This window comes from Nasonia vitripennis, chromosome 5 (genome assembly GCF_009193385.2).
Source record: "Nasonia vitripennis strain AsymCx chromosome 5, Nvit_psr_1.1, whole genome shotgun sequence".
NCBI classification, from domain to species: domain Eukaryota; kingdom Metazoa; phylum Arthropoda; class Insecta; order Hymenoptera; family Pteromalidae; genus Nasonia; species Nasonia vitripennis.
In genome coordinates, this window is record NC_045761.1 from 22656426 (window position 1) to 22682895 (window position 26470).

Sequence of the window (26470 nt, forward strand, 5' to 3'; positions counted from 1 at the left end):
TGTTCCACTTCTCGTGTATGAATTTTCGTCGGTACGTGCGAGGATTCCAGATTACACGGCGAGTTTTCCAGATCTTGGATAACTTTCACGAAATCCTTAGCCCGAAAATTTGAAAAACAAAACAATAAAATACAAACCCGACGATCGCCTCTGCGGATTATTTCGGCTAAATTCGCGTTTGGCTGGAAGAAAGTGACTCAACGGTCTACCGCAGTCTCATTTCAATGTGCTCTTTCACCTCGTCGCGCTTCTTTGTCTCGTCCCATAGGAGCCTATCTGTTTCTACTTGTTCATGAATTTCGCCGGAACGTGAGTGAAATGTTATACACAGACGAGGCTGCGATTTCTTCGCTCTTTATTTCTTTCTATTTCGCGGATTAGAAACGCGTGCGAACACGTGTAGCTCTTCGTAAGTTAGGCTGATAGCGGTAATTTCCAGTGATTAAATCGAGTGATAAAATTAATCAAGCCTATTTTTTGTAAAAAAGGATGTTTCAGTCGAGAAAAAAGATTGACGGATGATTGGAGCTCTAATTTTGTTTTACAAAAATAAATTAACGAGACCCGAGGCGAATTTTCTCCGAGTGCCTCGACGTCTTTCTCGCAGAGAGGAAGAATTGCCGCTCCGCGACGCGCGAGAGAGAGCGAGAAAGAATGAAAAACGTGGCGAAGGCTCCGAGTTGCTTCATCAACGGTTCTTTTTTCTTTTTATATCCAGGCTAGGTACATTGCACCTACACACGAGCGTTTCGAAGATCGCGGGAGGTAAGTCACGAAAATTGTCGGGAGTTCAATCCACGACTCTTTGCAGTGAATAGTTCATGAGGCACGTTTTCCGTATATATTTGGAAAGCTAGCTCGGCAATCTCGCTGTAATTTTCGTCCTGCGTACGTTAAATGTTGATCCTTTGCAAGATGTTAGCGTTTAATTTTTAAAATAAAGCATTAATATAAATTTTATTAAAATAAATTTTCCACAGTTATACCAGCAGGAATAAATTCAAGCTCTTGGAAGCCGAGCCAATTTTCAAAAACCGCGCTTTTAATCATTTCGAATTACCCGCGAGTTCAAACACCGGTAGGAGAAAAGCATGTCTTTATCCGCGTTTTTTTTCGCGAGACCGAAAGATCCCTGCGGATACTCGCCTTTACCACGCCACTCGACTCCGACGCTTCATTCTTTGACCCCAGTTTTTCGCTCTCTGCTCTCCACTACTCTTCCATCTAGCCTTTTTCGGATCCTTTAATTATCCTCTCGCTTCGTGTTTTCTCTATATAAATGTCTTTTTTTCAACGATTTATCTCTCTTCTTTCAGAGGATGTGTAATTGGGTCTATGAAGTATTTCGAAAGCGTATTAGGCCAGATTAAGCTGCAGAGAGGTCGATTTTTGGAATGATAAAAATGTGGTATGCGTGAAAAATCAGGTAAATGGCTGTGCAGGGTGATTCGTGTGAAGGGAAAAATGAGAGGGCGAACTCACTAATGAGGCTGATGAACAGATAACGAGAGTCCGTTAGTTTTTCATTACCAACATTAGTGATCCCCATGAGTGATGATCCGTGAGAAAAAGAGCTGGACTCTTTTGTAATTTCAACCGAGAGAGAAAATTTCCCCAACCGAAGATAAATTTATCGACGCGCACGTGGTAAAGTAACGTGACTAGATTATATAATTTCGATATGAAAATTATCCTGAAATTGTTCTATGTTATGCGACGACATCGATGCCGAGAGAGATGATCAAGTTTTCTTGGTACGTCATAACACGGAGCCGCAATTTGTACACGCAAATATACATTGTATAGTGCTGCCACTACAATCAACACGTCGCAGCCTTAATTACCATTGATATTCTGTCTCCATCAGTGCATCACTTCCATAATTACCATACATCTGCATATCAAAATTTGTTCTTCGTTAAATTCCTTTGGGAGTGTCTACATTAATCAACGCCACTACTCGAGCCAATTTCATTAAAAATTATCAGTTTTTTCACTAATCATCAGTGAAAGAACTGAAATTGTGAGAAGAGCTGAACTGTCGAGAAATTGTTGAGATAGCGTAACGAACACTCGATTATGTCCTTATCACATAATAAATCAGTTTTAACTGTAGTGTTCGCATTAGTGGGTTATTTATCATCGCAGTTAATTAAATTTTCGATGAAGTTTCACAGTTAATTTATAGATTACAACAGTACAAATGGAAAAAAATAGTTCAAGTTTAGTTTTTGAATAATCATCTCGACATTGAGACCGGATCGACCATCGCAATTATCGCGCCACCGGTCGCTCGATTATTCCCCGCCAAAATAAATTCAACCGTACCCTCTTCCACGCGCCGACTCCAATTTCCCTCCCTCGCTTTTCTCCTTTTGAATTCTCCTTACATCTTCCTATCTCTTCCCTTTTAATTCCTCCCAGTTTCTTATTACGATTCTTCTCCCTTCCTATTATACCATCTCCTTCTGCTCTTCCTTTTTTTCCTCCGTACATCCTCCCGAAAACATAAAGCGGCAGTATATACTGACCCCTTTTTCCATCACCTTTCCGTATTTCATCTAAAAAAATGTCACCCTCGTCACACGGAAAGACTCGAAGGAGTAGACGAAGCAACAGCGGCGAAACAAAGAGTATGAGCATCGAGACGCTCGAATATCCCCCAAGGTGCCCGAGAAAACGCAAGGTTGCTTTATGTATATACCTACACATACGCGCATACATATGCCTGTGGGGGTGGATATATCCACACACACGAATGCTATCCTTTTATCGAGGAACGCATTACAGCTGACCTTACTTCGCTCGTATAAGTCGCGCCGAGTAGGGCGAGCCCTTCCTACTTTCTATCTCATCTTCTTTGCTGCTTCTGGCGTATCGACCATTTCGTGCTTTTTTTCTTTCTTCCTCTCTCCCACTATTTCTTTGCCGCTTCTTCCTGTGCGTTTTTTTACTCGGTATGATGTAAGTGAAAATTTTTCAATTCGAGGGATGAATGAATTTTTCTTTGTTCGCAGAAAATGACTCGTATTTTTCTCCGCTGGCGAAATCGTTCGTTTGAGAGAGGGATGAAATCGAGAAGGTGAAACACGAACCAAAGTGCTTATTGGAGTAATCGGATTGTTCTCTAGCTGCGAAAATTAAAACCATACAGTTTTTAATTAAATATTTTAATATTATACTTTCTTTCTCGCAATATGATCTCCGCAAAAAGTGGTATTTCCCAAAGTAGAAAAAGAGAAAAGGAGGAAATAGTCTAATACAATAAGATCCCTTTCCTGATATCAATTCGTATGAATAAAGAAAAGAAAGTACAGTCGCTTCCTTTCCAGAGCTGGGCTCTTTTCCTTTGCAGAAACGCGAGACTGGTGAATAATCTAAAGGGGTTTACGGGATGATCGTGAGTTACGCACAGCTGAAGAAATAGTGATTGCACAAACGAAGAAACGATTGGTGATTAATCCGTTGTTGTAATTATGAAACTTTTCAAAAGTATAAAGCTGCGATTACAAAAATTAACAGCTTCCCACTTTAAACATCGAATATTGAAGCGTTCATTATTCAGAAAATAAATCTCAAACAAATCCCCTTTCCAATTTCGTACAAAATTTCATCCCATCGATCACTTTATTATTTAACAACATCGTAAAACAAACAATTACCGCAGCCGAAAATAAAACATCTCTGATAATCGCGTGCTCGACGCATCAATTAAAAGCACCACAGCATCAATCCAATAACCCGCGCGAACACTCGTCATCGCTCAGACTCGCAATAATTAACGACCGGCGCCCAACAACACTCGGTGGTAAAGTGAAGAATAGCCAGCAACTATGACGTCGACGGCAACACACAGGTGCAGGAGAAAACAAGGCGTTCAAGAGAGAGATACGCCGCGCTAAACTCGGCGAGTTACAGCTGACGTTAAATCGATGGAGCCAACGCTGTGCCGGATACCGATCGCTGCAAGCGCGTAAACACGAGCAACCAGGCATCTATAACAATATCGCGAGGGTGGCGCGAAGGTCGCCTTAACGGGATTGGATGCATTCGGCCAAAGGAGGCGGCCGAGTGGATGAGACGCATGTGGGATCGACGAATGAGTAAAAACTGCATAAATTGTTCTACTTTTAGAAAAATATTTAATCTGGTCAATTAAAAAATGTTACCCTTTGATTGTGGAAGGTTGAATTATTGTTACCAAACACGTATTTTTACGAGATCTTGGCGTTCGTTCCCGCAGCAGTTATTATTTCCCGAAAGCAAAATTCAATATTTCAACATTATTGCACGCGCTACACGCAATACACTGCGGCAAAACTGGCCAGCACAACAGCCCGCGAATTCTCGCTGCGAAATTGCGGTAATAAAATTCGAACACGCCGTAATACAGCTACTTCGCAAACGAACGAAAAAAATGCACAGCGCGCCGCCACTCTTTACCCCCACCAACAGGTCAACCAAGACATGCGATTGGTCGAAAATTCCACGAGGCCAATTAGTGTATGACACGTTGTGCGCTTTATAGGAACTTCGAATCCGATACGACGTCGAACTTTCCGCTAGATAAATGCGCACGGACACCGGAGACTCGTGCGCGATCAATTTGAGGATCAACTGGTAAGATCAATTAGGTTAAACGGATAGATCCAATTTGTTGCACGAGCTCCGGCCTGTTAACGGTAAATGGGATTCCAGGGATACGATTAGGTCCTCAGACGGAGCGACGCGATTTTTTTCTTCTTCGGGCTGCTCTATCGCGAGAAATCGTTCGACGAATTCCTCGGAATTCGAGCTCTAGTGCTCGGAAGAGTGGAAAAATTGACTCCGTAGAGACGTAGTGTGTGGATCCAGTGCTCACTTACTTTTCAACGGGGCGCAGTCGAGCTCGAATATGTTCATTTACCAAGATGCTTTAGATTTTAAAGTGGATTCAAATTATTTCACACAATTTTCGGTCATGTTTACTAATCAATAATTGCGTTCGATCCACGTCCATCCGCTGCACATCGCATGAATTTTCAAAGCACCACCTCCGCAAAAATTAATACGATCCACTTTCTAATTTCTCCTCTCTCTCTCTTCGAAAAATATTCCGGCATTAATGAAGCAATCGCTATTCACCGCGCAGCGCAAAATGAAAACATTCTCGGATCATAACCACCACCACGGCTCCGCTGACTAACAGCAGCGCATAGTAATCACCGATGCATACACCTTAATGTACGCAGCCACCTCCGGAAAGGCAACGCCTGAATCATCGCTGGCTCATAAATAAATAAGTCGGAATACACGATGAAAGAGTCTCTCGACGTCGTCGTGTTTCTTTTTTTACCTCGCGCGCGCACGTACGTACACGCATCAATATTCGATGGAGAAGTAATGCGGATCTCCCGACGCGCGCCGGATGCCGAGCGAGTCCCTTTTTATTCGCGACGGCGATGCAGATGTGTGGAGAGCGTTTTTCGCGGTCGATGGGGAGATACAAGGGAATGAAATTCCGACGACGAGCTTCTGCACGTGCACGGGAACAATATGAAATCGAACGAGATGCTTCTGAGATTATTAATTTAAAAATTGATTTAAGGGGATTAAGGAAGTTTCCGTTATTAAGCGAAGCCGATATGGAAGGTAGTGAATTTATCAACCTCATAACCTTAAAATTTCGTTTTACGACTGTATGCGCCTGGCTATACAAAGCGCTTTATTAAAATCGTATTTCATAAGGCAAAAGATGCCAGTCAGAAATATAAAAAAGTATACAAGAACGAAACTCCGAAGGACGCATTGCGCGCAGTTTAATATACCAAACGGCGAAGTTTTCTCTTACACGACAACTGACCGCACGGCGGTGAGTTATTTCAAGTTCACGTGGTCGTGCCTTCGCGTCGTCGTTGGGAAAATTGTATTTCCCGAAGAAACGTCTCGAAGTGTATTCTCGACCGACTCTGCCGCATAAATATACATGAATTTGTGTACAAATACGAGCGATTTCTTTTTACACTCGCGCGCCCTTATGCATATGAAAAAGGACGCCCCCTGCGGAGAAAGAGCAAATTAAAAAAGGTAAGACTGCTGCTGATTTGATTGTAAATCATTTATTCGCTTCGATGTCGACGTGTATGCTTTGTTTCTACGCTCGTTTATGATTCCTTTTAAAAAAAAGCGAGTCCGTTTCTTTTGCATTATCGTATTACTCGTTCGTTAGCCCCACGAATTTGTGTACCTACACTAATTGGGGTGGAATAATGAATGTTGTGGGAGTCGGCTTACTTATAATGATGAGCTTTTTTATATACATCCAGCACAAATATAGAAAAAGATTGAAGCAAAGTTTTCACACACAAAAGAGCAAACATCAGCTGTAATTTATGACTATAGATCCGAACTGGTAAATAATAAGTGGAACGAAGGGAGTAAGACGTTGAAGAAAGTCTATGCTTTAGTTGAAAATCGATAGCACCTCGTTACAATATGCTAATCCAAGCGAAGCATATATTGACATAAAGAAGTCGGCGATTACTGAAACCTTTCGATCAAGATTCAACAAAACGTTTCCACGCGGCAATTTAATCTATATAGAAACTACACCTTCACTACGAAATAACAATACAGACGTTAAAAAGCTTTTGAAAGAATAACATAGCACACGTCCCTCCAATTATTCCTCCTTCCTCTCCCTGTCAAAACACGAGAAGAAACGAAGAAAAAAAGCTCCAACCTTGCGCAGCAATTAATTTAACGTGGGCTGATTATCAAAAATTAATCTACTTCCGCAGCTGCCTGATCCGCAATCACGTACGCACAAATGAACTAAAGAGACGGAGAAAGACAGATAAAGAGCGTAGGCGAACCCGCACACATACGGAGAGAGAAAAACGAGGTCAAGAAAAGCTCAAGCTCAGGGAGTGGGGGGGGGGGAAGAAAGAGAAGAAACAAACAGCTCGTCGGTGCGTAACGTGCACGAACGCCTTCATATCAGAGCAGCACGAGCCCCGGAGTCAGGAGTGTAGAAGGAATTGTGGCGCTGTGAGGCGGATTTCGTGGATTTTTTGCCTCTCTCTCTCTCTTTCTCTCTCCTTTTTCTGCCGAGCTTTCGTGATGGTTAAGCAAATGCTTTGTTAGCTCGTCGTTTTGGGCTTGGAATGATGATGCATCGGTGGTTTTGCTGCAACGCTGTGTTTGGCTATGGAATTAGAGGCTTTATTGGATGTGAGAGAGATTTATGATTTGAGTTGAAGGTATTTCGATACAAGCCAGTCTGGTCCGAATACTATGCATTGTAATAGAAAATTACTCACATTCATTGTATGAGCTCATTCAAATTTTTGCTATTACTAAGTCTTTTATTTATAAGAAAAATTAATTTATCCTATTTTTTCGAGCAAAAGATGCAAAAAGTAACTCACTCCATTTTTCACGTAAAAACGTTGTTTCGTACTGAAATTCGGTACACGCCGTTAAACTAACAACACCATCATGCAGCTTTCGCCACTACGGAAATAAAAAAAACCTCTGCGTCTTCTCACGGAAAATCCAAAAATGTAAAATGCAAACAAGCTTTCGCTTTGACCCAGTATCTTCCCCTACTCCTCCTTTTTCCGCGTCTTTGCTCGTATCTGGAACCGCAACGACTCATCCTGTAACAAAGGTCAGCTTTTGTGAATTTCCGCCGCCATCTGGAGTGGAAAACTTTTTCCGCGCAGGTATACACAGATGCACGCGTACACACACCTGCGTAACTTTTCGCAATGCACTCATATGCGCGCGCACACGCGCTCGTAAAAACTTTTTCCTAGTCTCGCGCCGTATAGTGTCGCCCGCGCGCTAACTTTTAGACGAGCGATATCGAATATTCAAGCTTTATGCAGTTTGCATGTGTGTGTGTGTGTGTGTGTGACATTAGTCGAAAGCGATGAAACTCGTCCCATTTTACGATAAAAAATTGTTGACATAAGCCGTAAATTTGATCAATTCCGAAGAGACGCGTGTGTTATAGCCGTACGATCGTCAGTAGTTTCCACGGCGGTAGCGCAGCGAGTCGATTTCTCACTTACGACACTACTTGGGCCACGAAGCTCCGTAAACATTCTCGACCGCACTTCTAAACCAGGGACCATTGTTCCGGCGCGCGGTAGTGGTGTCTGCTGCGGGTTTAGCGGTTTTACTGGCCTGTAAAGCGCGAGTTACTTCGGCAAGACGCGCGAAAATCGTATGGCTGGAGCTACAGTTTCGAATGTATTCTAAAACGCCGTGCGGCTATGAAAAGTTTTATGATGGACTCGTGGCTGTGCGGTGTAAAGTTATACCTTTTGTTGCCGGCACTCCTTGCTCTGTATTGTTAATAAACCGTGCATGTTTTTGCGAGTAAAATTCAATGTAGTTTGAGAAGCATTTGTAAGGGAAGTATCAGCGCATAACTACAGTATTTTAAATAAAGTCTTCAAGCTAATACAGCTAATGCATCGCAAATGAAGCTTTTATAAAGGAACACACCACTATCAAAGGGCTGACCAGTGCTGAATCAATGCGCCTTATTGTCCTCGCAAAGGAGGACAAACCACGAGATCTATACACTAACAAGAAAGTCAGTATAGGAAGGAAGAGGCTCCAGCTGTGGTGAGGGACGACGACGAACAATCATCCAGCACGGTGAGAGTGAGACAATTCCCAAGTCCTTGGCAAACGGAGAAAGAGCGGTAGCCAAAGAGGTGGAGAGTGACTCCGTTTCTCTATTTGCTTTCGTCTTCGCCGAGACAGATAGAGCTTCGCACTCCTTGACGCGTCGCTGAATCGCTAACGTTTGCGTACTTGGCATAGTGGCTCTCTTTCTCTCCCGTTCATATCACGAGGGAGAGAGAAGGTGCTGTTGTTATAGGCACTCTTTTTGCGGAGGTACTCGAAGCGATGGGGAGTGGAGAGCGTCTTATCGACGCTGCGAGAGTCGAGGTGATAGGATTGTTTAAGAGATTAGATACTTGAACGAACTGACGGTGAGTTTAAGGGCTTATTGATTCTTTCACGGTTGGTTTCGAGAACGATCTTCGCTGTTGGGTGAGTTTCTGATGTCTATTTTCGAGGCCAAGTTGTAAAAAGCTAACGGTTGACGTGTTTTGTCGATATTTCGAAAACAAGTATCGATTCGTGCTTACAGGCTTTCGGAGATGCTATCGTGATTTTTCATTTCCTCGAAACCTTTTGATCCTCCCTTTTAATGAAATTGAATTGAATTTTGGAAAACACGGTTTGAATTATGAAATTTGATCAAAGATGAAACTTACCTTAAGCGTGTAGAAGGAGAAACAACCGGGGGTTGCAGGTTTCATTACTAGGTCCTGTAACACCAAGAGAAGCATAAATTAATTACCATGGATAATTTTGCATCAACGTATACATCGATTTGTTCGATTCTGTGCTAGAACATGAGCGTTCCTTTGGTCATTACTTATGTACGAGTACACCCGAAAGGGCCAGATCATAATCAGAACGATCACAAAGCTAATCCAACATCGCACGCACTCGATAGAACAATCAAAGCCACCTACTCGCTGATTACCCCCTTACAGATAATCAATAACAAATGAAAGCGCGTCTCTCTTAAACAACCACCTCACAGTTCTCAGAAACGTCCTCCACGATCATCTCATAATTCAGACGACTTGGCGAATCGAATTATCAGCTCTTCGGCATTACCCAGCAACTCTCCCAGATCACGTTCCCATTAAAGGCCATGGTTCCAACGAGAATATCAGCAAACACCTCGGGCTATTACTGCCCCTTGCAATCGCGCTGACCTGAATCGTCGGCCAACCCTCTTCTCTCTCTCTCTCTCTCTCTCTCTCTCTCTCTCTCTCTCTCTCTCTCTCTCTCTTTCTTCTAAATTCGCGAGTGCGACTTGAGCCTTTTCAGTTGCTTTGGTTATACGCGCCTTTTCCACGGAAAGGGAGAGAAACGACGAGAGTCAGCTCTTGTTGCGCATTTTTCATTCTGTTCCGTTTCGCGCGACAGAATACACGCGGATATACTTTTGCGGAATTTTCGTTACAGAGAGTTTGCGGCGCATTGTTTTCAACTTGGAGGATTGTTGTAATGAAACGGGGCCGCGCGCGCGAGAGAGACAGAGAGAAGGGCTTTTATTTCATCCTCTGGCGCGACGAATGTCGTACGGCGAACAATGGCTTATGCTATATAGTCTAGCCACCATAGAGTCGAAAAATCGATGGGGACGTACATAACAAATGTTTTGTGGAATCTCCTCTGTATACCCCCTCCGAGTGTGTTTGAACATCTGTCATGATTTTCGCTTTCGTATACGATTCATCATCGTAATGCGGACATCGAATGAAAAAATAAGCTGTTGGCGATGAATGAGAAGCGACAGTACGTATGCGTTTCTGGTGCGGAGAAATGACGCGAGTAGTTTGCTGTGTGGCTAGATAACCTTGAGCGCGAAACGGGATTATTCAACGTGACATTGGACTGGTCGATAAGATAAGGCGGATGGCTGATGAGAGAAGGAGGAATAACATAGTTTCTCTCATGGCAAATAGCCGTAAACTTCAAAAGTAAAGGCCCGAGAATGGTCCGATAAAGACGCGAACTGCCGCACTACGCTTGCGCTCGAGTTGATGCTTTTAACTGTTGTGGCACTTTGGGAACGGAGTTTCACCATTTTATCATTTCATTTTTAATTTTAACGAAATTCATTTCTGGATTGTACGAGAATATCACGCTATTTAAATTCTGATGTGCGAACAGCATAACTACTTCGAATTAGCGAAACGAATGGAATTATCTAAACTCGTACTTCAGCGAATAATTTATGCACAGCGAAAATTATTTCGATACTAGATCTAATGTTTCGAATAGATTAGCTACAGTCCCACCGCAAACATGGTAGGCTAACCCCAAACTACGGGTTCGCAAGATAACTAAACAAGTCTCATTAGCTAAAACTAAACGCAGTAGATCGAAATGGCCAATACCCGCTGCTTTGAATCAAAAGTTCCTGGTCATTCTTTTGTTAACTCCAAATAACGAATGCCAATCAGATATACGATTTAGTTTCAGAATACTTCTATACATTTTCTTAGTGATTTAAAATTTTATAAGCTTTTAAGTGAATATTTCTTTGAAAAAAGCTATTACTTCATTAGGTCCTAACAAAAAAATCTATAAATCGCATCGAAGAATGAACCGTCACCTGATACATGAAAGCCTCATTAAAAACTTTACTCTATTAGCGATGGTAACGTCAACGTGGAGAACTACCAGAGCCAGACTAGTCGCTACAAAATGTAGATGAAAAAGGAGCAAAAACAGACTCAGCCCCGTTGTTTTCGTAGCAGTAGATGAAAGCGAGCTACTCCCAGTAAGTCAGGAGTCGTTGACGGAAATCTAGGAGGAAAGGGATTGTCCCAGGTGACTAACGCGATTCTTCGAGCTTGCGTAATTGCAGTTACGTGAAGTATCCGCCGAATTCGTTTCTTATTATTCAATCGGCCGACTCGATCGAACCTCGTCGGTTTCACATCAGCAGTGCTGATTGATTTTTCAGGGAGATTGGTTTCGTCTAACTGATTATCAATAACTAAAATCATCATATAAACTTACTTCAACTTAATAATCTCCTTATTGGAAAACAATACATCCCCTTCTACGCGAAACAATCCTCATCCCTCTCGAAGAACCTCCTAAGGTCGATCTCTTCCAATTTATCAGGCGGCTCTTTCGCGAAGCTTTAATTTTGCTTTCTTCCCTTCTATCTCCTCTTCGCGCGGTATAGTCCCCGAGAAATCGGCGTCAGCGAACCATCAACGATGGCCGATTCGTTTTCTCCCACGGCCATTTCTAGAATTTCAATGTGTGCAGAGGGTGTGCCAAGGACGAGCGAAAAAGTTCGTCGATTTCACGCCTATCGGAACTTTGTTTGTCCGATGCGCGCGAAAAAGAGAGTTGCGATGATGGAAAGCCGAGAATCGCTCGCACGGTTTTGGTGCGTTTTATTTTTCATGTATGCTTGTGCTAGCTTTAGTTGGTATTCTTTTTTAGTTTTACCTTAACATTCAGGAAGTTTGTGATAGAACATAGTAGACTCAGTTGCAGTTATATCATGAACGGCCTACTGAGTATGCCAGAAAAGGCAGTTTTGGCTTTGGCACCACACCGCTATTTATTCACTGTACGCGCAGATACTAATGGAGGGAAATATGAAAATCCTAATGCGCCACCTAGCGTCGCTAGCCAAAGACTAAACCGGTAAGGTCAAGTTGTAAGGTGAAAACAGAGCCAGTCCAAGACAGTTTTGTTGGCTTAGCTGATTCCTGTTAAGTAGAAGCAAAAACACTAATTGCTAAAACAAAACTTGAATTTTTTTCCAAATGTTCGAGCAATTAATCGACTACTCGACACACTCGCGAATGCGACATCCAACTGCGAAATTCGCCGAGAGAGAGAGAGAGAGGCCTGTAATTGGTGGAAAACTCAAAGTGCTAGTTTTTCCCCCTATATACCAGCTAGTTTTTACTTCACTGCGCGATCGCATAGGGCACACTCGGTGTTCTTCTCTCTCTCGCTCTTTTTTTTCGTAAACGGCGTAAAATACAGCAAGTCGATAAAAACGTAAAATTTGAAATCCCGGCGTGTTCCTCGGAATTTTTTGCTTAATCCTTTTCGTATTCGGCGGCTTAAACGTCGTTCGGGAAAATGGGCTCATATATTTCCGAGATTCGGAGATATTGAGTCTTCTTCCTTGCAAACACGCACGGCAGGTGATAGCTTTTAAACTTCTTTCTTGGGATATAGTTTTCATTGTTCAGATTTTATGAGAGGGTTATATCATGGATTTTCTTTAAAAATTAATTTACTATTTTTAGATCTACCGTAGTAAAGCAGTGGGGTATGACAGAATCCAAGATCGAGATTGCGAAACTTTGAAACAACAGATTTAATCTAGTATAAACAAAGCGCGGCGAAACTTTTTCAGTTAACTTTCACTGGTTGCTGTTCAAACACCTGCCACGTATAAGCCATCTGAAGAGAAAAGTCAACTTTCATTAGCCATTTACCTTCACCATTTATTTATTTTAGAACTATTCAAACATCGGAAGAAATCCACGCGCTTGATCTATTGGAAAATTACTCAATTTGATTCAATCTCGTCGTATCTTATCTTCCCCTCCAAAAATATAAAAAAAGCAACAGTCTGTTTCACGCATGAAATCCCAGTCGATATTCCAATATCCCTCGCACGTATCACACACGAAGCGAAAATGTTACAAACATCGTACGTACGCATCGTTCACCGAACGTACACGCACGACATGCGCGAATCAAGCGTGCGAGAATGACAGAGCATAGAGAAAACGTTCAGCACGCCGCGGCATTATCCCACGCCATTATTCGGCGTAATCTACTCAACTGCACCGCGAGAGAAAAGAATCCACGCGGTGCATTCACACTATCCTTTCTCGCGCTCAAGCTCCCTCCCTCGCGCGAAATCGACAGCCATTGTGCGCGCGAAAGCGAACTCGTTCCACCCCTCATTTCATACCTCTCCTTCCCCCGTGTATTGTCTCCGGTCAAGGGAGAGGGAAAATTCCCACCTGCCGATATACAACGCGTACTGTAGGTATTAACGCAGTCGTCACTCCTTTCAGAGATGTCGCATAAGTCGCTTGTGTCTGGTTAGCGGAGGCATTGACGGACCCGTCATTTTCAAGCCGCCACCGGCTGATAAGCTCCGGCTTTGTTCCTGCCTCGCTCTGCTGCTTTTCTTTGCCGGCAAGGAGAGGGGGCGGCGCGACTGCATTGTTAGAGCGACCGCCGAGCGAGAGTCGAGTTTAATGCGCGACGTCGATGATGCGGTATAGGAGCTTTTTCTAACGAAGTTTGGAACTTTTTTCCTGAGGGGTGAGGGTGATGTTGCGAGAGCTGAAATTAATTTTTCGGAGAAATAAATAAAATATCCATCACTAGCTGTCCGGGGAAGTAACAGACGGAACTGTGCAAGCTGAGTGCGCGCAAATCGAATTAGGTGATTACTCATCCGTGTAGCTCCGCAAATAGGATTAAACGTCCGATGGATAATTGCAGCGAGATATCGGACCGGAATGGCTTTTTCTCAGTCAGCTTTTGCTTCGCGATCTCCGGGCTAGCACAATAATGCGCGACCCTCTCGTTGTGATAAAAAGTGGAATCTCATTTTCATAAGTCGTCTTCTGCTCTTAGTTATATGAATCACATATGAAATGAAAACACGTGATGAAAATTGAAATGTAATGTATTCGGTAGAGATAGTGAGCCAGTAGTTTGAGTATAGATCCGTACAAATGCAGACAAATTAATACAATGGTCCCCAGTAATGACACTACTAAGCCTGTTTGAGAAGCAAGAATAGATTCGTTGGCAAATCTATGGAAACAATGCCAAATCCAAGAGTGTCGATGTCTTTCATGATCCTCTGATCAAATAGAACTAAATTTACAAATGATGAATAACTCTTACTTAATGTTTCTCAATAGAGTTTATTATTCTCAATAATAAAAAAAATTCAGGTAGATTCCCTTCGTCTCTCTCTAAGTCAAAGTTCCGGTACATTCAAACCGACCAACGGAACGAAATCGCATTAAAAGTTTTTAATAAGCGTTCACACGTGTGCCTGAATAAGAGAGGAAAACATCTCGTTACCGGTATATCTTCTACTCGTCGCTCTCTTGTTTCGTGCGTTAGAGAGTGCAAGTCTAGTGCAAACTGGGCAAACAGTCGAGTCCCTTTGAGCCGGCTAATTGTATTCTGTTGAGCCGCGCGCTAAGGAGCTTGTAATAGTTCGGTCTCTGCAATTCATTAGGGCGTATGGGGCGACCGGTGTGAAAAGCTCACACGACTATAACTTCTGTAAAATTCTAATTCAAGGTTTTAATTTATATGTTTCTTTTGTTCAGTTTTGGAATATTTTTTATCGGCATCACATATTGTTTTACTATAGTCTGCTTTGTTTGATCTAGCCTCTATTATGGCGCAAGATAATAGTTAATATACTCGTATTTTAATAGACCGTATTCTTCTCTCGATATAGGTAGGAAACGGCACACTTGGATAAAGTTCACACGGATCATCGTGTATATTCGTGGCTGCTATAAATACATTCAAAAATTAAACATAGTAGATAGTGAACAGTATAAAAAGCAATCTTCTGTATCACCTTCGACAGTTTTTAAGAAAATATGGAAATGGATATATAAAAAGACACCTTTAATCATTTAAATTTTTATCCGCCTGAGCCACAGCAATCAGGAAAGTGTAAGAATTCTCCGATCGAATCAAGGAAAAAAAATTCTCTCAAGCGCAACCTCTATCGGAACCCAATTAAGTCACGGCACTTTTTTCTTCCGCACAGTCTTATGAATATGCAGTCCTGCCGTTGGTCCATGCATCAAGTCAACTTAAAAGGTTCGAAGTGCCACCAGAAGAAGCAGAAGAAGCCGAGATGGTATCTATATACGGGAACAAGTTTGCCTGGCGCAATTTCGCCCCTCTCCCGCGACTATATTGCTCCGCACAGACTAGAGGATGAGGCGAGAGACAAAAACGGAATTACGTCAGGGGCAATTATAGCCAGCGGCTGGTCTCGCAGCTTCTTGCCCTAGAAACGTCCTTTTTCCAGCTATTAATTGCCGCCCGCGCGCTAGCGACGGAGAATCGCATGCAAAGTTTTTAATAACCGCTTTCGCCCATAAACTCTTCCTTGTTTCCGTCTTCAACGCGGCTCTCTCGCCGCGCTACTATTCCCTTGTCTCGCATAGATACAGCGTTAATTCTGGGCAAATAGCTGAATTCCTCAGGGTCATCTAATTATATTCCGTTGCGCCGGCTTGTGCTTTAAGGAGCTTGTAATGGATCGCCCTGGCACCCCTGCCGCAATTTATTAGGAAATATGAACTATACTGGAAAAAGTTGGCGTGTAATTCTGATTTACCGAGCTTTCAGCCTGCATACGCTGTACAAAGTTATATGCGCTTACATATCCTGACTTTGTAACTACGTATGCAAAAAATTTTTTATTTTATATACATATCGACAGGAGCGAATATTAAAGGACTTCGACGTCGTTGGAAAGTAATCCGGCAAGTTCCTTCCCGATGATTAGAAAATAAATCGGAATTTAAGAGCCGATCGATGGGGATTTATTTCATTGCGAGAGAATGAACGCGCGAGAGAGAGAGAGAGAGAGAGAGAGAGAGAGAGAGAGAGAGAGAGAGAGAGAGAAAGGGGGAAAGAAATCCCCGGTATGGAGCATAAAAGCCGGAGCAGTCTAGCGAAAAAGTTGGGCGAAGATGAAACTAGGAACAGAGAAAATACATCGTCTTGATCGCAAAATCTACTCTTCGGACTTGGAAAGTCCGTCGATGGATATTCGCATGTATAGCCATTATAAATTGGTGATGTTCGAGGTAAGTTTCTAGCTTCCAATTTTTTTTTTCAAGTAGAAGCTCAATAAAAAGACGAAAAAATAACAACTCATGCTGTCAGCTCATATTCAGTTTCAAATCATCCACGAACCTATGCGAAAGAAATAGAAAAAGCGCATAACAATTCAGACCATCAGCTCACATTCAGTCTCAAATCATCCGCTTACCTGCCAGTATCAGAGAAAATACGTCAGTGTAAACTTTTATTCCTCAGCATCGAAGGAAAATTCAGCGAAAGCTTCCGTTCCATTACAATGAAAGCTTCGCGATCGCTTCTGCGGCTCAGGCAAAAGGGGAATTACGCGGAAGCGCATATGAAGTCCCGTTGCAAAATCGTGGGAAATGGCTTTTCCATAGCGCCATTTTTCACTTCGATGTCTTCGAAGCTTAGCCTCAAAGCTATTTTCCTAACAGCCTGTGCACTCGGTGCATCGGAAGGGTGTAAACATTCAATTTTCTTTATAAAAATCGTTAAATCATACATTCTTGTAGATGGCAAAACAAATTACATCCTACACCTTTCCATCCCTGGAAATTCACGCGCGTGTGTACACACGCAACCGCATTCCTCTATTTCCCCGAAAAAGCCGAGTAAACCCTCGGCGAAACAAGCCCGAAATCCCCGGCGCTCTTTCACCTCCAGCCATGCCCGATCTCCAGAATCCGAAGGCAACAGCCGCGCACCGCATCGCAGGCAGCAGCAGCAGGGTAAAGCTGGGTCGGCGTGCTATCGATCTCTCCGGGCTCGGGCCGTTGCTGCCGCGCACACCACACCTGGCAGCTCCGCTGCTGCCGCTGCTGCTGCTGCCCTCGCCGCCAGGAAAAGCGCCAGCCAGCTTCCCCTACTACTTCGGCTCTCTCTCTCCCGCTATTTCGTCTTTTCTTACACTCTGTTTAAGCTCGCTTTCTCGGACGCTCACTGCTGGTTCCGAGTAGTGGTTGTAGTCTTCTTGGGGGCGGTGGCCTGCTTTTCTACGCGGGAGCTTCCTGAACTCGGCTCTCTTTTTCCGAGAGAAATTTGGGGATGGATGGATGGGTGTTTTGGTTAGTTTGAGAATGGCGAGAGCTACTATAGGGGATGGGATCAACGCGATCGACTGGTATTTACAGGTCTACGCTCTTGCTGTGCGTGGCTGAGACTCAGTGACCTAGATATCGAGCTATTATCTCGTATGTGAACAAATTTTCTTTAAAAAAAATGCCACACGTCAAACGGTAAGTCCAAAAGAAGAACGACCAGGCCTCGGCTATTAACAACCCACACATCCCCGGCTCCATTCGCCAAAATATTCAGCAGTTCAAGAAAGACGTGAAAAATACATCCAGCATCCACGCTCCATTATTTTCAAGAGCAGGCGTGTGCACAAAACAGCAGAGAGAGAGAGAGAGAGAGAGAGTAAGAGAGAGGTAACCGGCCTGAGGCGAGAACTCGCCAGATCGAGGGCAGCCGGCATCGCGGGATGAAGGAGAAAAAACCGAGGATCTTGGGATAAGCGGCCCGGACGATAAAAGCTCGCGGAGGAGGAAAATCACCGACGATCAAGATGTTCGTGGTATTACTATTTTTTTTTTCGTTTCGCGGAAGCTTCTGCCCAAAAACACTGGAACTATGTATGTGGGTTATTGTACTCTCTCCCGACGCGCACTTACAGAGTTTTCGGACCCTTTGTGCGCGACTCTTTGACGAGCGGAAAATTAACCCGATTATCGGGTAATTAATTTCGGCGCGTACAACGTTACGAAGAATATTCGAAATTTTGCTGGAACGTTGTTGGATTATTTTCGGAGGAAAGATGTTTGTATTCTACTGCGTAATTATACGCGACGAGTTTCTTTCTTTTTTTATTATACGCCCTCGGAGGGATACGTTGTAGTGGATTTTTAACGTCCTTTTTTCTCTCGTTGCCTCACGTGGAGTAACAACTTTATTCATGGAGATGAAGCACGCTTTAATTCAGGGTTACCTAGCAGGGAGCGAGCTTATTTATTTGTTTCGTTCCACGGAATAGTTGTAACTGAGATGAGTAGGAGGACTTATTTCGAAATAACACGAGAGTGGCTTATTAAACCGAAATTTACCACTGGTTAAAGAAGCGGATCAATATCAGACGTCTGGTACGTTGTTTTGCATTATTAAAATGCATTATGTTATCTTTCATAATTTTTCACTGTATTAGCGTCCGGTTAATCTTTTATGAAAAAAATTCAGTAAATCCAAAGCCAAATAAACCCTAAAAAGCCTCTTCTAACTCTACCGAATCGCAAAAGCGTTCTCCCAGCGCGAACCTAGTTTCAGCTCGAAAAAAGCGCGTACGTAGGTACGTTTTTCCACGGCAAGTTACACCCACGCGCTTGATTCTTATTTATGCCTGTGTGCCGCTAATGACCGGCTTTCGACTTGAATAGAGTCCCGGCACGAAGAGAGGGAATAAGGACGTCGATTAATGACCAGCCGACGCTTGAATTTGAATGAGCGCAGATGGCGAAGGCCTGATAATATATTCCGCGTAGTAGCTTTCTATGTGTTTCGCGTAGAGTTAGTCGTTCTTTCTAATGCTTTTTTTAGATTCCCGGTTTTTGGTGTTTGCCGCGTACGTTTGATCGCGAAAACAATGCTGGAATATAGCGACGAGTATATAATCTGGGTTGACTTTGCATATCGAACACTTGTGTGTGTACAAATATTTTAGAGCTGCCATTCGGGTCACGGATTTAGTTTTTCGTCTCAAGACTGTCGATTAAAAAGGTTCGTTAACACTGCACACAGACCTTTCAATTCGTCAAATTTTAATTAAAGCCGAAACCCAAACTACCGCTAAAAATACTCCCCCAACGTTTTTCCAGTGTATACGTATGGCCGAAAATTCAATAGCAAAACAGAAAAGCGGAAAGACGACGAGCACACGGCGACAGGGAAAAACGAAAGCAAGCCTCCAGCGCGCAGATCTTAGGCACATTCGTGGGTCAAGTGGCGTCTTGACACTCTAATTTTTCTCTCGCGCGCGGCCAACTTTTTTCCTTCTCTTCTTCTTCTGTTTACGCCCCTTTCTCTAATTATCACTTTCGGCCGAGCGTAACCCAGTTCGTTATTTTTCTCCCGGGCCTTTAAAGGCGCTTCCAGTGTTTTTCGCTGGCGCTCTCACTCGGTCCATCAGCTGAAAAAAAAGCAGTGTACGAGAAGTGCACAGAAGACTCCCTTTTATCCCTCTTCGTCGTACACATCGCCGCGGTGTGGTGTGTTATTCGCCGTGTTCGATCTGGCCGAGGTCCAAGGTGCAGTGTGGAATGGGCTGAGGCTCTTTGGTACAATTCGTTGAATTTGTTTTTCTCTGTCTTGCGGTGGTTGCTACCGACGCTGAGCGAATGGAAATTCGCTTTGGAACCCGGCCTCCAAGGAATCGAGTGGAGAATCAAAAAGTTTAGCTAAAAATCCTCAAAAAATAATCGGAGCACAACGTGTCCCTTCAAACCAGTTTCAACCGAGCGAATCGCATAATCCAAGCTGTCTCGAACGAAAGCTAAAAGTCGCGAAATATATGGCACAAGACGCTCGCAAGCGTTCGCCATCTACATCGGCAGTGAACCTCAGCGCGAGCGAAAGAGAACTGCAGGAGAAAAGCCTATAAACCGGTCGATCGCTCGCGGAAATCAAGACTCGAAATCGGATTTCCCAGACGGCGGTCCTGGCGGACGAAATTCCCCGACCAGAGGCTTAGAAGCTTGAGCGAATTCGCGCGCGACGATATCAATTCTCTTATCTCCCGAACAACACGTACTAATTTCCTGCTCTTTTTCGGATCTAATATCGCCTCCGCGGTTTATCGCGATCAAGCCCTACTATAATATGGGTATAGAGGCTTTGAAAGGCTGATCTCGTAATATGCTCGCGAGTTCGCTCGCTCGCTCGCGGTTCGAGACAATTGAGAGCACTTTGAGCTTTTCGAGTATACGTGCGCAGCGGCCAGATATGGTGGGGGATTGATAGCGATCCCTGGACTAATTTTATCGCGGGACGTAGACTCGAGAATTGAACTTTATTGGGTTACCTTAACATCGCTGCAGATTTTATACCGATAACAGACGTCATGCGCGAAATTTCAAATTTAATTCTGCAATTCTTTCGAAATATACGCGAATCGCGTTATTCTCGGAACGATCCGTACGTCGAGCGCATCTGGATAAACGGAAAGACGCGTAAAAATTTTGTAGGGCTGTATAATTTTATCAGGCGGAGCGAGAGCGCGGTGTCTTTTTTATCGGCCTTCTTGCCCGCGCGCGTTTTCTTACTGCGGCGCACTTTATTATTTACGGGAAAACGATTTCCTCTGGATTCTTATTTCGCGTCTGGCTTTATTAGCGCACTTGTGCTTTAATTTACGCTCTTCGTGTTTTTCATCTGCATAGTTAGATGAGGGGCTGCTTTGGCGGATACCTGCTGAGATTGAAAATTAAAGCTTATTGTGTTGACTTGACACTTGTTTTTATAACGTCGCAATGAAAATGATGAAATAATGCGGGTCACTTCAATTAAAGTGCGTTCGAACTTTATATTGAGAGTGGCGATAAATGCGATTTTCAGTGAAAATAAAAAATTAGTCAAAAATCTAATCATCGAATTGAAACAGTGATCTTTGTTCCGAACAAATTAAGTTTCAAATATCTCCTCAATCTCATCTGCATTCCGAAGACGAGAAACCCCACTGCTAAATGACGTCGTAGCATCGAATTTCGTCATCGAAAATAAATTTTCTGACCTTCCTGAAATCAGAGCTTCGAGATACGCCTCGACTCAACTCAATTACTCGACGATCTCGTCGTCAAGGCATTAGAGAGAAAAAAGACGTCGCATATAGGGTGACTATTGAAAAAGGAGAAAGCAAACGATATCATGACTGAGCTTGTAGAGACGTTAATTAAAAATTTAATCAAGAGCTTGTTTCCATCGCGTTAAGATAATTGCTGATAACAATATTTTTTCAATACCATACAATTGTGCATCTTCATTACGTACGACAAACAGAAAAAAAGAAGCTTCTTAAACACAGTCCGATATCGCGAGAATCTACCGGCGGTATTTATCTCCCGGAACCGCTTGCAAGCACGATCCCTTTGAGCGTCAAGAGCATCCAAGAGGCAAAACCCGGGACGAAGAGAATAAATAATTCGACGGACGAGCAATTAAAACGGAGGATAGCAGCAGCGGGTCGTGGAAAGGATGAAAGGATGGAAAGAAATACCGAAGAGTCGACGGTGGTTTCGGCTGGCGAACAAAGGATTCGACGAAGACGACGACGACGACTATTCGCTGATAAGAGAGAGAGAGAGAGAGAGGAGAGGAGGCTCGGGGCTTCGGGAGAAGAAGAACCGACGTTAAAGCGGGAAATGAAAGCCGCGCGAGGAATTGTTAAGCGGCAACAGCTGCTGCTGGATGAATTAACGGCTGCGGCTTAGTGTGTTACTTTAATGGAACTGATTTCGAATTGTTAGTGGGATTTAATTTTGGAAAAAAAAGAAAAAAGTGGAGATCGTTCAGAACTAATTTTGAAATGAAAACGAAGTCACATCTATTAAATATTCAGCATTCAACAGTCCGCTGAAAGTGCGTGAAGCTTCTTCTTCAAGAGAAAGATGCAAGTAGGCAGCTGTGCTTTCAGGTGTGCAATCGCGATAGTTGGCGCCGAGATAAGTCTGCTGTTTTTTGCCGAAACTGAAGCTGTGACGACGAAAGAAGTGGCTTTCGTCTCTGCGTCAATTTTATCGGGTTCTTTGGAGCTTTCGAGCATTTTATACTGGAGATTTTCTCGTCGAACGTGAAAGAGAGACGAAGATTTATCTTCGGAAGATGAGGGCTTGCGCAATCGTAGTTTTGGTTCGACAATCTATCATTTCTATATTTATAAATCTATCGCTATTTATAACACCAACAAAAAATTTCGTTCCCTCCTCTACGCTCGAAAACAGCAGAAACTCAACTCAGCGAAAATAAGACATACATCTCCCGGACAACAACATTCCCCTCAGTCTGATAATGCAGAGCGTCCAGTGTGACACTCAGCCAAGCGCACACGAAGCCATCGCAGCCTCAGCAGAGACGAGACGATTCCTGCGAGGATAGCAGTTTTCGTGCTTACGGCTCAACGCCTTGGATATTTATACCCGCGACGGCTGACGCGAGCCTGGCCTCTACTACTGCCGCCGCCGCCGACGGCTGACGCGAGCGCTTTCGTTCCACTTAAAGGGCGACGCTAACTCGACGGCTGGATTCGTACTAGGAAACGCACGCGTGTGAAATTTTAGAGCTAAGGTCTGTGGAAAATGAGTAATTGTGAGTGTGGGTGATGAGTGGAATGGGAATAGAAAGATTTTACTGCTGATGAAACGTTTGTATGCTGTATGAAATGAATTGAATTTTGATTAAGGCAGTAGATGTGAAAATGGTAGTTCGAGTATATTTCGTTGTATTCGTGCAAGAGGAAATTGAAATTATTAAAATGTCAATTTTGAAGTGCAAAAAAGGTACCTGAGTGATTCTGTTATGAATGCATGAATCTGAAAAATTAAAGCGCCTCCTTTGAATTTGAAGCGAGTAGTAGTGAAAGAACGTTTTTATCTTAAAAGTTTCATTCAAATCCATGAATATCTTGCACCGAACGAGTTCTTCAAATATGACCTTATTTTAAAAAATTTTCGCAGCTACAACTCGGTCAAAACTGTATGCATTAAAGACAGTCGAAGTTTGTCAAAGTTTAAATAAGATTTTCTCTCTCTCTCTCTCTCTCTCTCTCTCTCTCTCTCTCTCTGTCTCTCTCTCTCTCTCTCATTCTCGTAGGAGTTCCGAAAATCATTATTACTTTTCACGAGCATGTAAACTTTCGTGTGTTTACGCATCGATTACAGTTTTACGATGTTTCCAAAGCCTTACTAACTCAATCTCCGAAGCAAACTATTTTTTTCAAATAAGAAATTCCTCAAAAGTTCATAGATCAGCATCACCACGTTTGCAAAGCCGAAGACGAACGACCTGCACTCGATTCGCCCCGAAAATTCGCCATAATCGTTAATAACAATGAACGCTTTCGGAAGCCATAAATAAACCAAAATCCCGTATACAACAAGACAAACGCGACACCACCTAAAACTTTGTACAAACATCGATACACCATCAAAACCAGTCTCGAATTTATTTTTCAGCTTCATATACCTTTCTGCTCAACTCGGAGATGACGATATCGAAATTGGGATGTAATAATTTCCAGACTCGTGACTCGCAAAGCTCCTGAGGAGGAAGAGAAGAGAAGAGAAGAGAGAGGGGCAGAGAGCTAATGGGCAAGATTAACTTTCTCAGGCGTCGATGCTGTATTTGGGCGATATCCTCACGAGGCAGTTCTGCAATCAGCCGCTTATACCCTCCGGATCCACGCAACACGATTCGATTGCTCTGGGACCAAGCGGGCGTTAGGCTAATTAAATCTGACTAATGAAATATTGGACGATTTTCTGATTCGCGAGATAGCCGATTGGTCAAGACGGCGAGAAGATTGTTTTGGTGAATTAGTGTCGTTGATACAATCGTTTTTTTTTTTTTTTTTAACAATTTGATTCTATAAAGTTTTTGATAAGACTGAAATGTTACATTTCCATAAACGAAGAATTATACGAATATTATTCCGACGCGTTAAGTCGTGCGATTAGAGTAAACGTAATGGAGGATCTAATTATGCAAATATTCGCACAGCTTAGAGTTACACAAGTATGATATACGCTCATGAGGTTCAGCTCACATGTAGAGATTTCAAATTGGCTGGAAAGTCACACTACCGATTCGAGGACTTTCACAGTCCAAAATTAAATGAAATAAGGACTAATTTTTAATTGAAATTTTGGATAAACATCGCAAGTGTATCCCAAAATGTGATGCGGGATGATATAGCGAACGGGCAATTAGGAATTTAGTTTCAAGCTGAAGATCCTTAATCGCGAATCGCGAGGATAGTACAAACCCCCCGAGAAACAATTTCCCGCTCGGTTTCGTCGCGATGAGCCAAGAGCAAACACTCGCTATACTCCGCTTTGACTTTGTAAGTATCTTTCCCAAAGTTCGCTAATACTTTATTGTTAATTGTCCCCGAAGCTTATACCCTCATTATTATCAGACGACACAGAAGACAACAGTGTTTTTACTTCAAAGCACAGAAAAAGTTTAAAACTTATATAATCTGAAATATATGTGGAACTTATCCATCCCTCGAAACGTCTTCTCTACAAAAACTTGTTTTTCAAATTGGATCCATAAAACTTGACGCAGAGCATTCTCATCCTTTTCTATAATTCACACATCGAAAAAAAAACTCAACATCAAAAATTATATACCAGACACACTTTTCAAATGAATAAACTTCACCCCCAGTGCAGCAACGGTGTTTTCACGCTTCTTAACGCCCCTCTTATAATTTAAGGCAATCGAAGCCTTTTTCCGCTCCGGAGAGAGAAACAAGCGCCAAGTTTTCGATTTCCGCGTGCCGGAAAAACTTTTCAGCGCCGAGTGCCCGGCGACAATGTCCCAACCTTGGAATCTCAAACAAGCCGGTTTTCATGCATAACGAATGATCTTTCTCCCGTGGAAGAGGGAGAAAAAGATGGCCAGACGGATCTGTGTGTATATAGGTGGAGGAACTCGGAGAAACTTTTACGTAAATACGGCAAAGAAGGATGAGAAATTCCAATCGCTCGCTAAGTCGGAAAAACGATAAGGAAATCTTTCCTCGAACCGCAGTTCAAACTTTGAATTTAAATCGGACGACCCGTCGTGAATTTTTAATTATCCACTAAAAAAACATTCAAAACTCGATCTACATTATGCAGCATCGATTTTTCCAAAAGCCACACACACACATAATAGTGTATATACGAACACGAGTTCGCCATTTGCTCAAACACGAGTTATAAATTACGGTCGGGACGACCTGAACTGAAAAAAAACGGAAAAAATGAAAATGCAAAATATAATTGCTGAAACGCGTGCTCGCGCGGTAAAACTGAAAGCTGATTAAATGGAATGACAGTTGCGAAATGGGGCGCGGCAGTTCCATCGTGGCCTTGCCGAGAGATAAATCAAATGAATGGAGGGACTGATGAGAAACCAATACGAAAAAATCGATGCGCCGCCGCCGCTACTGTGCCGTCGTGAATACATTGTCAATAAAGTATAGGGAACATAGACAAGGCTGGCTAAGCTACTGGCACACGTGACTTTTACGAGTGCCTGATGTACCAGTGATGAAATTCAATGTTTACACAAAATAATTTTGATGCACTATGCATAACAAAATACCGTGCCCTACTCTCTAGAGGTGAAAATACGCAAAAACTTTCCGAGCTTTGAATTCCATGAGCAGCCGGGACTTAAACTGCAGCCATTCATAGCAGTGATCTACGGCCAGCACTTTTCACTCGAGGCGTGTATACACTCCTTGAACCAGCAGAAGCTCCTTACCAAATACATCAAGCCGAAAAATCTCGTAAATATATTTCGCCATAAAAGCATGGTACTTTCCCTTCTCTCGCCCCGCGACCAAAGAAAACAACCTCTTAACCCCTCTCTGATGTGTACGCGTGTTTATATATAGGTCAAACGGTCGAAGCCAGGCTTGCAGATCCCAAAAAAGCTACCCGCCTGAATCGCGAATCTCGAAAGAGAGCCTCGAAGACTACTCGAGCAGTAGCCGAAAGGAAGAACAGCGGCAGCAGTAGCTTTCATACAGCCTCGCGGCGTAGGTATATACACACGCGAAAGTTTGAGGAAAGGCTCGAGGGGGCCGCGGCAATTACAGTTTCTTCCATTACCGAGCAGTCCCATTTCCCCCGCGAGTATTTCTAAAAGGACGTATACACACACAGTACGTTGCTGCTGCTGCTACTCTGATGGCCTTAATATCGCTTTCAGCGATGGTCTGCTTCAGATAGACGACGCCGAAAGCTGAGCTGCTCATTTATTTGATTTA

The 26470-nt window shown here is 43.1% G+C and overlaps 2 protein-coding genes across 10 annotated transcripts in view; both read right to left on the reverse strand.

Annotated features, from left to right (window-relative positions):
* The window catches only part of LOC100114742 (neurocalcin homolog), a 156488-nt gene that overhangs the window by 79439 nt on the left and 50579 nt on the right, over positions 1–26470 (reverse strand). The window lies entirely within an intron of this gene.
* The window catches only part of LOC100679718 (neuronal calcium sensor 2), a 144906-nt gene that overhangs the window by 66671 nt on the left and 51765 nt on the right, over positions 1–26470 (reverse strand). For all 9 annotated transcript variants that reach the window (XM_008209127.4, XM_032600480.1, XM_016985746.3 and 6 more), the window contains one exon: positions 9282–9335. Coding sequence is in view for 8 of the 9 variants with exons in the window: in XM_016985746.3 (XP_016841235.1) it covers positions 9282–9335 (54 nt within the window). In the remaining variant the exon portion in view is untranslated. The remainder of the gene's footprint in view (positions 1–9281; positions 9336–26470) is intronic.